The sequence below is a fragment of the Labrus bergylta genome, chromosome 15 (genome assembly GCF_963930695.1).
Source record: "Labrus bergylta chromosome 15, fLabBer1.1, whole genome shotgun sequence".
In the NCBI taxonomy this organism is placed as follows: domain Eukaryota; kingdom Metazoa; phylum Chordata; class Actinopteri; order Labriformes; family Labridae; genus Labrus; species Labrus bergylta.
The window spans coordinates 21,222,669-21,234,499 of NC_089209.1; the positions used below are offsets into that span (position 1 = coordinate 21,222,669).

At 39.6% G+C, this 11,831-nt stretch overlaps 1 protein-coding gene across 1 annotated transcript; it reads left to right on the forward strand.

Annotated features, from left to right (window-relative positions):
• Positions 1-1,963: 1,963 nt before the first annotated feature.
• psmc1b (proteasome 26S subunit, ATPase 1b) lies at positions 1,964-11,222 on the forward strand. The gene is made up of 11 exons (XM_020633465.3): positions 1,964-2,003; positions 2,488-2,541; positions 2,893-2,989; positions 3,592-3,716; positions 3,865-4,050; positions 4,191-4,319; positions 4,475-4,571; positions 7,326-7,515; positions 8,077-8,228; positions 8,591-8,745; positions 10,834-11,222. The coding sequence occupies exons 1-11, from the start codon at positions 2,001-2,003 to the stop codon at positions 10,966-10,968; spliced, it is 1,323 nt and encodes a 440-aa protein (XP_020489121.1). The 5' UTR covers positions 1,964-2,000; the 3' UTR covers positions 10,969-11,222.
• Positions 11,223-11,831: the final 609 nt, after the last annotated feature.

Sequence of the window (11,831 nt, forward strand, 5' to 3'; positions counted from 1 at the left end):
AAAGGTAAACTATAAAAGACTTGTATTGCCCTTTTTTAGTCTTCTAGCTACTCAAAGCACTTTTAAACCGCAGGTCAGACTTAACCACTTCACACACTGATGGCAGAGGCTGCTATAAGTGTTGTCTTCCATGTACAACCTATTCTAAAATCTCAGCTACATATTTAGCAAGTCAGTAAAATAATAAGTAAAAGGTAGAAAATAACACAGGCAGGAATAATTCTTTAGTTTGTTCTCTGATATCTTGTGCAAAATAATGAAAACTGACTAAAATATCTTGATTCTTGCAGCCCCCGCTCTTTGGAGTCAATCCCAGACAAAATGAAGAAGCACATGCATGTTGTGCACACACAAACCCAAGCACACACAAAATCCCACACTGAGGAACATAAACACACACACACACAGAGACACACATGCAAGTTAGCCACACAGAAAATGAGAATGAAGCAGTGCCTGGTAATAATAGCTTTGAACAAACCTCTGTGTGTTTCTGTGTGTTATTGTGTCGGTGCGTGCACACGTGTTTGTGCTGAAGTGGACTTTGACAGATACAGACATACAGAGACTCTTTGTTCAAGCTTTTTTCTGAGTCATGACAACTCCCAGAGAGTGACTGACACCAGTGTGGTATCCACTGAGGTGGAGACAAACACACTCTAATGGAATACCCATGTGGGATTTTTCAATGAGGTTGATTCTGCCGTGCTGCAGATGTGGCCTCAGTGTTACCCCACCATTATGGTTCAGTGGGAATCATTGTGAGTGGCTAGTACTAACTTAAAGGTGGTTAAAGGGTGTTGGATTATAGATGTTTGATAAAAGATAATAGTAACATAATATGACAGCCTATTTTAAAAAGCTTAAATATCACAGTGTTGATATCACAAATTAGCAACAGAAATGGAGGCAGCCCCACACAATAAGCTAAATACCGTAATGGCTTAATTAGGTTGGGAGGCATGCGCTGTTAATGTTGTGTGAATAATTATTGATTAGTCATGTGCACAGGTGCAATGGAGAAGGGGAAATAGTCTCTATGAAAACCAAGGCTGTGAGATCCAGGTGGATCGTGATGATAGTTATGTGAAGAATGCAGAAATCACATTATTTGCTTTTTTTTCTATCCACCTTACTGTTGAATAAACAGGTCAATGACCTTGTGCTGGTCATTAATTCTTCAGTCAAACTTTGTGTCTTTAACTGAGCGTTTAAATGTACGTGGCTTTAACCACATTGGTTATTTCGTTCACCTTCAAGGAATACAATAAACCAACGTTAAGTGTTATTAATGGTAAACACAAGAAAGAGCTGAGTTTGTTTTTCAGTGCTATCCAGTCGGTGAACTGTTTGTTACACCTTGCAATAATGTTCAAGTAACCATGGCAACATGTGTTACGTGATGTCAATGTGACCTGAGAATAGCCTTCAGTAGACCAACATAGAGTGAACTATTCCAATTAAACCATTTCTCTTCATGTGTAGATAACTGTGGAGCCTCAAATGAAAATTGTTGCCTCAAAGGAATGATGGCAAAAAAAAAAAGTATTTTAAAAAGATATATTGTAGGTTAGTTTAATGCAATTGCAGATACATTCTTTACATTTTCCTACCAAATATATTGTATTTTACAGAAAATAACTTTAATTGCTTTAATTCCTTTCCATTATGCATTCTTCTCTTTCGGCTAAATTACTTTTTGTTTTAAAAAGACAATGATTTAATTATTAATAACAGGCTACGTACTTAAATCCACATGTTACTGATTGGACTTTAAACCCTATTTTATATTAAATTATTATTATTTTTTTTTAAACACAACTGTATTAAAAAAGAAGAGAAACGGAAAAAAGGAAAGAAGCAAATTGGGATTGACTTGACAGCGGATGCTCAAACTGGATTGATCCAGCGATAAAAAAAAACTAGTTTTGTTATTCGGCTGACTTTTGGCCATTCGAGTAGCCGTACCCGCTGACGTCATTAGAGAGCGACGCGTAACAATGGTAAGTGAGCAAGCAATTTTCTCTTCGGCTCTTATGTTTATTTTTCAAAAACCTTTTTTATTGCGAATAAAACACAATGTACATGACCGGACACTTCAACATGCACACTATAGTATAATTCCAAGTGGCTGTATGTCTTATTTTGTATAATTTAAAGCAGAATTAAAAGAAGTTAACAGCCTACTAGCAGCTAGCAGCATTAGCTTGTTTCTCCGTCGGTAGCAGCTATGCTAGCTCTTATTAGCAAAGTCATTCGGGCTGAAGACACAGTTTCTCTCTTAACTTCATATTATCCTGTTTCTTACGAGTCTACTTTCGTCTCACGTAGTTTGTCTCTTCAACAATACGAGTTGACGGGTTCAGTCTATCAGCTGACTTTATTGTCATCAGCTCGACAAATTATCATTAAAGAAAGATAAACATTAAAACTCTGCACTGGAAGCTTCTTTTGAGCTTTACTGAAACATGTGTGATGTTTTGTTAGGGTCAAAGCCAGAGTGGAGGCCACGGTCCAGGAGGAGGAAAAAAAGATGACAAGGTGAGAATGACCCAGCTTCTGATAAATGTTTATATTGTATTATTACATTTTATATCGTAAGATATGAGTCTGATCCTTTGTCATCAACACAATGTATTCACAAAACTTCCCTTCAGCAAGTTTTCTATAACACTTAGAGTAAAATGAGCCTTTAACTGTGTAAAGGAAATTAATTTGTAGAGATATTGGTATCAAGATTTTAAAAAAGCGTAGATATATAGACTACATTTGTTTTATGTTGCAACAAGTTAAATGTGTTAGTTCAACATTCGTCTGCTATTTGAATACTGATGTTTAAGCTTTATGGCTTCCTTTCTGACTTGTACCGATGCTATTTTGTGCCTTCTTAAGGATAAGAAAAAGAAATATGAGCCTCCAATTCCCACCAGAGTTGGCAAGAAAAAGAAGAAGACTAAGGGACCAGACGCTGCCAGTAAACTACCTTTGGGTAAGGATCTGAAAAATGAAAAAAAAAGTTGTGAATTTATGTTTTTGGTCTGATGGGAGATACGTATTAGCCCTTTTCGTTGTACAATCCCATTACAGCGTCGTAATGAAGCTCCACTGTCATTAGCAAGAGCTCCACATACACACACAGTCGGACATGAAGACTCAGCGCTGTTCTCGCGTCTCACCTCTGTAACGCACCTTTTTCTTGCTTCAAAGGCAGTACAGAGTTGGGGAGATCACTTTGTCCCCCCGTTACAATATAGGTTGTTATATATGTTCTTAGGTTTCCTGCCTTACGGCAATGAGGTGAGCTGATGCAGATAATTTGCAGATATTCTATTTTTCTTATGTACCATCAGTAATTACACAAGAAATTCAAGTACCGTGTATCAGTGGCACGACACTGTCTTGATGGGGGGGGGGACACTGCTTGCCACATTTTTAGTCGATTATTTCTTGTGTTATTGTTGTAATTCTACCTCCTTCTCCTCCTTTTTACGCACACACACCTACACCTCTGCTTTCTTACTGCAAATACAGGGCCTTTATTTATTTTTTTATAACCAGACTAACTGTTGCTTGCCTGTTTTTGCTTTTCAGTCACTCCTCACACTCAATGCCGTCTGAAGCTGCTGAAACAGGAGCGGATCAAAGACTACTTATTAATGGAGGAGGAGTTCATCAGAAACCAGGAGCAGATGAAGCCTCTGGAGGAAAAACAGGAGGTCAGCCTATGTTCCATATTTACATCACTTGCTTCTGTGCAGTGTTTTTGTTTTTCAAAATAATTCTATTCTTTGACTTCTGTGTTATGAAGGAGCAAAACTTCCCACAGAATTGTCTTAAAAACTAAAACTGTCCTTCTTTTTTTAGGAGGAGAGATCTAAGGTGGATGATCTGCGTGGAACCCCAATGTCAGTGGGCACATTAGAGGAAATCATTGATGACAACCATGCCATCGTTTCCACCTCAGTGGGATCAGAGCACTACGTCAGCATCCTGTCGTTTGTGGATAAAGATCTGCTGGAGCCTGGCTGCTCTGTTCTGTTAAACCACAAGGTCATTTTCAGTGGGAATCCTTCTCAATAATCTTTCTTTTTCAACTATGAGGCAAAGCAAGTCTCATACAATTACTGAAAACATTGTAAATAAAGTTTGTAAAATGTTTGCCCCTCCTTGGATTTGTGTGTAACTTGTAGGTCCATGCTGTGATTGGGGTGCTGATGGACGACACTGATCCCTTGGTAACAGTCATGAAGGTGGAGAAGGCCCCTCAAGAAACCTATGCTGACATTGGAGGACTGGACAATCAGATCCAGGAGATCAAGGTACATCTCAAATGTCTTACAACCTCACATGACTCAAGAGTATGTTATAATGATGTGCATAAAGAAGTGATAAAAACAGGCCAATGGTTGTTGCAGGTTTATTTTCCTGTCCCTGGATACTGAGTCTGATTTCATTTTCATGTCATTTTAAACAGGAGTCAGTGGAGTTGCCTCTCACACACCCAGAGTATTATGAAGAGATGGGAATCAAGCCACCTAAAGGTGTCATCTTATATGGAGCACCTGGCACAGGTAAATTCTTCTAAGCATTTTACCATAACTAATTTCCAAATGTGTAAAACCCGATCAGAAGATAGTATTTCCTAGGCCAGGCATTCACTTCTTGAATTAAAGTAGTTTAGAGCCAATTTTTGAGTCACAATACTGATTTTGAAGTTGGGACATATTTCAGATGAATCATTTGAGCCTAACTGCTGTCCAGTGTACAAAGGGGCAAAATGGCTCACCATGTCCCGATCATCTCCTCCTGATGGGTTGAATTATTTAATGTTAGAAATTCTGTCAGCCGACAGCATACTCTTGTAAAGTGGAAGCAGAGCCATGAGGCAACCCCCTAATTTTAAGGCTCTTTTTCTTCATTGCGCCCGCACAAAATGGCAGACAGTGTCTGAAAGCACTTAAAAGTTAGTCCGTAAAGAGACCCCATCCTGGATAGATGGAACTGTTAGAGATTTTTCCAAACCGACATGGTGCAAGAAACAGCCAGCTGCAGAGTCAACGTAACAAACCCTGAACGAGCTCGAGATGTCTGCTGAGTGTCACAGAGCGGAGCTCAGACAAACAGTCAGTGATGGGAGATAAAATCCCGGTGTTTAAACTGATGCTGCCGATGTTTTCTGCTCTCTCAGTTTTTACGAGTTACCAACAGGCCTCTCCACTCAAAGCTCACCTGTTGTGAGAACGAGAATTAAACTACGTTATGAAGCGGAGAGAGGCGATCATATCAGCGAGGTCCGGACCTCGGTTGTAAAAAATGTTTTTGAACAGTAGGCTAAAATCATTTATTTCCATGCATCAGTATCAATGCATGCTGCTTGATGTAGGCCTAATGTCAGTCAGCCGCTCTTTTTCCTCTCGTTCAGTGTGCAACAGGCAGGTGAGAGTGAATAACCATGGTGTCTGTCAATCAATGATGTCCCACCCCCTCTATGAATAAAACTCTTCTTTTAGTAAAACGTACTTTGACTGTATGTCGCAGAATAAACACATTCTGGATAATGATTGAAATCTACATGTTTTTAAATGAATGCGTCACTGTTTCAAATATTTAGGCCTACCTGATGAGCACTTAAACAGATTTAAAGACACAAAAGAGGACACAATACTAAATCCTAATTTTAAAGTGGTGCAGAAAACCCTCAAATTGTGCATGAAAAATTATGAGAATGCAGGGAAAGACATGTCTGGTGCTAAAAATGTTCTGGGTGAGACCTCCAGACCCCCCCCCAACAAAGACATGTTTCAAATAGACAAAAATTATCAGCACACTTTTTGTGCATTTAAAGAAATTATACATGGAAAAAGTGGTTGAACTGGTCAGTTACTGGAAAAATGTTTCTTTAAGATCAGTATGAAAGAAAATCGTGATTGTGATACTACTATAAAAAGATTGTGATGGCATTTTTTCTATATCGCCCACCACTAGTGTATGTTTCCCCGGCCTACATCTCTCTAACTTGTAAATGTTTATCAACCCTCTCTTATCAACATACAATTCAAATAATTGATGACTGCACCTGATATTTAACATTTTAATTTACAGAATGTTAGATGGTACTGAAATCGATGATGTCATTTTTATAGATATTCACCTGGTAAGATTGCAGGTTTGGACACCCAGTTTGAAAAACATATTCTCTACAAATTGTTGCTTTTGCAGCTCAGTCACATAAGTATGATTTTTTTCTTCTTCTATAAACTAGCAAGATTAAGAGGTGGCTACCACTGATTGACATCACTAGCACATTGCACTTGGCCATTAGAGACCTTTTTGTAAAGGGCACCGCAACAGGGAAGGTGCCAGACTGTCACCAACCTCCTGCAAGCCTCTGAGTACTGCCTCAGATTAAAATGCACTGTTACCCTGTTGTAATAATGAATCCAATCCATAACATAGGTTTTTTTCTGAAACCTGCTTTTGTTATATTTGCATTTTAAAATAACAGTATGGTGGTCAAAAAAGGCAGAAGAACTAGCCATAAACCAGAAGGATTGCCTTTGTGAAACTGACACATTGAACAGTCATTCGGTAAATGTTCAAAGCAAAACTGTTCTTCATTAAAGAAGATCTTATCACATCTGAGTGGCTGTGGCTCAGTGGTAGAGTTGTTTGTCTCAACCGGAAGGTCGGGGGTTCAGTCTCCAGCTCCTGCAGTCACATGTTGAATGGTCCTTGGTCAAAACACTGAACCGCATGTTGCGCCCTCTGCTGCATCAGCGGTGTGTGAATGTGTATGAATGGAAGTTAATACTGATGGAGACTTGACATAGCAGCCTCTGTCATCAGTGTGTGAATGTGTGGGTGTGACCTGCTGTGTAAAAAGGCTTGAAGTATTCAGAAGACTGAGAAAAGCGCTATACAAGCTCAAGTCCATTTCCTCTTATTGTAAAAGCAGAGAGTGTTTGGCTTTTGGCAGTACATTTAATACAATCCCTTTGACCTTCATAGTGACTTTTTGAAAACCTTTTACAAAAACTACATATTTAATACAAATAGAAAAAGATGAGTAGAAATTCATCTCCAACCCATCAGATTACCAGGTGAATGAGACAATTATGAGTTCAAAGTTAAAATATATATAAAATCAATGTAGTCGTCATCCTATAAACAACGTTTAGAGGGATATTTTGAGGATGAATTTAAATTGTTGTGAACAGAGTCTCAGGTTTCATTCTCTAATGGAGCCACAATTTGAAGTTATTACTTTTTCATGCTGAGTATGTTACTTTGGCAAAGTGTAATCAGAGCTGTTCCTCATGTGCCAGGTAAGACGCTGCTCGCCAAGGCTGTAGCCAATCAGACATCAGCCACATTCCTGCGCGTGGTGGGCTCCGAGCTGATCCAGAAGTACCTGGGAGACGGGCCCAAGCTGGTCCGAGAGCTGTTCAGGGTGGCAGAGGAGCACGCTCCCTCCATCGTCTTCATCGATGAAATTGATGCTATCGGCACAAAGAGGTACGCAGACTGTCTTCTTAAAACTTTCATACCAAGAATGTGAGAGACCGAGAGCACCCGAGCAGAGGTAATGTGTCACCTGCTGTTCCAAGGAGTCAGGAATAGATGACAAGGTGTTGGATTAGTCAGTGAGATAGCTGGCTGTTCCTGAAAATATCACAGCTTTATTTTTAGGCAGCATTTGACAGTAGAAGTTGGTTAACTTGTGTCATTATCAAACTGAAAGTACTCTTCTCCTCGAGAAATTGAATTTCACTACTGATGTCACACTTAGCAAGTTTATGTTTTAGGTTGGCATGATGAAAAACATCATGGCAGGTATAGGACAAGACTAACAGAGTGCTGAAAATATTGATTTAAACCCTTTTCTTTTCTTCTTTTTTTAACAAGCCTGACATTGTTTTGATGCTGACTCGTGTTTATAATAAATGAGCTTGTACTTTGGTTCCCTGTTTCACCTCAAGGAGAAAATGCAGGATGGACAAGCTTGTGGTGCTTATAGTTTGCTGACGTCACTTTATGTAGTAGATTGTATGCATTAAGATAAATGTGTGTGTTTAGGTATGACTCTAACTCTGGAGGTGAGAGGGAGATCCAGAGGACTATGCTGGAGCTGCTCAATCAGCTGGACGGCTTCGACTCCAGGGGAGACGTCAAAGTTATCATGGCCACCAATCGGATAGAAACTCTGGACCCCGCCCTCATCAGACCTGGTCAGTGAGAGTCTTCTGGGCTCTGGTTCAGCCCGTATCTGTTGCTGACTCCCTCTTTTCTGTTGTTGATGACTGAGAGTACTTAAGCTTGATTAAAAATGTAATGTTAATGTTTTCTCTTTTCAATTTCATAAAGGCTCCACCTTTGTTGGAATTCAAAAAAATGTAGAACTTACAGTAATAGTTAAACAGTACTGTTTTCATGAAGCAGTAGTTAAAGCTGCCTTGAATGACTACAATTTGATAAATGAAGTGAACAAGAACAGTGTTTGATCAGTTGGCATCCTTCTATGTTTCACAATCTAATTTGTCAGAAGCACAGTTCTGGCAGTTTTTAATGTGTTTTTTCCCTTCCCACTCAGGGAGAATCGACCGTAAGATCGAGTTTCCTCTGCCAGATGAGAAAACCAAAAGGAGGATCTTCCAGATCCACACCAGCCGCATGACAGTAGCGGATGATGTCACCCTTGATGACCTTATCCTGGCTAAAGACGACCTATCAGGAGCAGACATTAAGGTAATTTGAGTCAGTCTGCAAAAAGGGTTTCTTCTCCAACTACAATAGCTGAATTAAAAACTTCCACGTTCTCAAACCTCAATAAACAGTGTGAGGGTAGGTGAGAATGGCCCTACTGAGTTTCATCTTTGTCCCCCCCCCTCTCTCTTCTGTGGCTGTAAGTGTATCAGTTAAACGCACACTATCTAATCACAGCAGTGGATAAAGCAGCATGGTCCGAGTGGTCCAATCGAGCTGCGTCTGTACTCTGTCTGTTTTCCTAATTTGCTCCAGCCTGGATTTGTGACTCCAGTGCTTATTGATTATAAGACAGGTTGGCAGCGAGCCAGCTCACTCTGTGGCTCAGCAGAAAGGTGAAAGCAGTATAAAGCTTTCTGAAGGGGAGCCACAAGCCTGTTTTTTTTACATTATTGTAGCATCATCACTTTTTAATAGTGTTATGTTCTCCATCCAAAGTGTTAACTGTACACATGTACCTTTAGCTTACATTGACCTAACTCTGCTGCCCTCATGTGGCATATGGCAGAATGACACTTTGAATATGGTTTTGTTTCCTTTGAGTGGATTAAATTATTTTTAACAACATCAACACTTTTAAATAGAAACGTCAGTAAGAATGGCAAGTTTCAAAAGAGACAAACAACCTGTGTGTCTGATATGTAAACTCAAATGTCAGGACTCCACACAAAGTTTTTATTAATTTAGATACATTTTCAAACTCTGTTTTGATTCTTTAACAAAATTGACAAAAGAGCTGTTAATTAATTAAATTCAATGTTGAGATATTTTTCACTGATAATAAGCAAATGTTCATTTATTTGCTCAGGTTGCATAAAAAGTTGTGCTTTGGATTGGAACAGGATGATTCAGGAGTTGAGATTTAAAAAAAATTGTGAACCTTTTTAACCCTCATGCATCACTATGGACATTTTTCTCCTTAATGACTCAAGAGGGGAGTAAATTAAACTGATGCCTGAGGGTTAAATGTTTTGACACGATTTAAAAATAAAAATGCAACTTAAAACTATAAAGCTTACAAAACAATGTACTGTAAAGGTTAACAGCACAACACTGTGTTGTGTTTTTTAGACAAAAGGCTAAAGAGGAGGTGAGTCTGGTGAGAACTGCTGCTGCTGTGACAGTGCTTTGTTTCAGCACCAGGCACTCTCTGTTGTCTGCAGCGCTGCTCGCACGCTGTTCTGTGACGACAATGTTTGTGTCTGTTACTGATTGTCACAAGTTGTTGTCAAGAAAATAATCATATAAATAAAAGTCACAATCAAAGTAATTTTGCGGTGCAGATAGTATTTGCGAGGTGAGACCTCGAATACGATGTGTTTCCTAGTTCCTCAGGGAACTTTCTAGCGCAGATTTTACAAATTTCCTCATCTAAATCAGCTGGTTTAACTTTTTCATTTTGCTGAAAGTAGAAAATGTAACCCGAAGGGGTGAAGTTACATTCAGTTTAGGTACCAGATCAGTTGTCGTTGTTTCCGTCTGATCATGAGGTTGTGACGGTGCCCTACGATGCTCAGCGGTTGGCTTGTCAATATCGCAAGGATTAATTTTTGCGGTCACCATAACAGCAGTGTGTAACCCCTGTATGTAGTCATGTCAATTCAAAGTCCTATGCCTTGTGCGCCCAAGAGAAGGCTGTTAAGTTCACCCATTTATCTTAAATGTGGTCAATTTCTATTGTGTGTTTTTAGAATCTGTTTCAAGCTGTTTGAGTTGAATCAAAGTAGCGTTGAAGCAGTCTCTCTCTAAATACAGTTTTGCCAAATCAATAGTGTCCTTTTTGTGGTACTTCCTTTAAAACAGCTGTTTCCACGTTCACAATTTTCCCATGAAGCTGTTTTCTTTTTTCTTTTCTGTTTCTAGTTTACCCTGTGAAGCAGGACGCTAAACACACACAGTCAGACTAAATGACAACACCAAAGCAGATCATTGTTACAGCTACTTCTTGTTCATTAGAATGAGCTTCCACAGTCTGTCTACCTAATGTGCCTTCTTTTCTCCTGCTGAAGCTTTTCTTAAAGCGCGTCCCGTGTTATTTATATATGCTCTCCTCTCCCTGTGCTCCTCCAGGCCATCTGCACAGAAGCCGGCCTCATGGCTTTGCGGGAGCGCCGTATGAAAGTTACCAATGAAGACTTCAAGAAGTCCAAGGAAAACGTCCTGTACAAGAAGCAGGAGGGCACACCGGAGGGCCTTTACCTCTAACCTTTAAACTTTTACAGATCCCTCACTTTCACCTCTCCCTCATCCCTTCTTTATCTATCGCTGTGTGAAAGAGAAGAGGCCGCAGCTGAGTTGTCTGCCTCCCCAGAGAGAGTTTTGATATATTTTGTGCATGTAATGTCCGGCTTATCCCACTCTCCTGTTACCGTTATGTGTAAAGACAATAAATAAAAAGGACAAAAAAAGCGGCAGTTTACGATGTTTTTGTTCCCTTAATAAATGGCTTCAGAGTGTTACTCATCTTTTTTATCTGTCTTTATTTGTTGGGGCGGTTTTTGCTCACAGCAGCACCCTCTCAAATCGTGTTTGCACAGAGGCAGCATCTGTTGATGTTGCTTCTTATTAGATTGCTGTGTATTGAGTTCATTGCTGTGCTGTAATATCTTGAGATAATTAATCACATGAATTATTCAATTAGTTCGGTCTCTGTGTAGCTGCCCTGTGTCACAAACATAATCAATCTTATCAATATGCAAAGTCATGTCTTTCCCTCACTTTTGTCTTGCATGCACACTCTCTGAGGATGTTACCTGTTATTTCAAAAGGTGAGAGGAAAGAAAGGGGCCTTAAGGAGCTGCTCATGCCTTCCTTTAAAGAGACATTCTCCACTAATTACAAGAATAAGACTCCCACACACTAGACGAAAGTGCAGATGCACATAATTAAATCTCAGGGTTACAGAACGAGATAAAACATCCTGACCGCAGCATTTTACTCGGACTTTGCCTCCAGGAGCAGCATGTTATCGCAATAATGCTTCACTCTGAAGTGTTTAAGGAGACCGTTCCTTAGCAATAAAGAAAAGTTAACTTGACTCTCGGTGCATGTTTTGGATTCATGGTGCA

What these genes read in the sequence shown, in the direction of transcription:
- psmc1b (XM_020633465.3), top strand. An exon ending in GAGGAAAAAAAGATGACAAG is followed by an intron (nt 2,542 to 2,892) that starts GTGAGAATGACC and finishes TGCCTTCTTAAG; the next exon opens with GATAAGAAAAAGAAATATGA. An exon ending in CTCTGGAGGAAAAACAGGAG is followed by an intron (nt 3,717 to 3,864) that starts GTCAGCCTATGT and finishes TTCTTTTTTTAG; the next exon opens with GAGGAGAGATCTAAGGTGGA.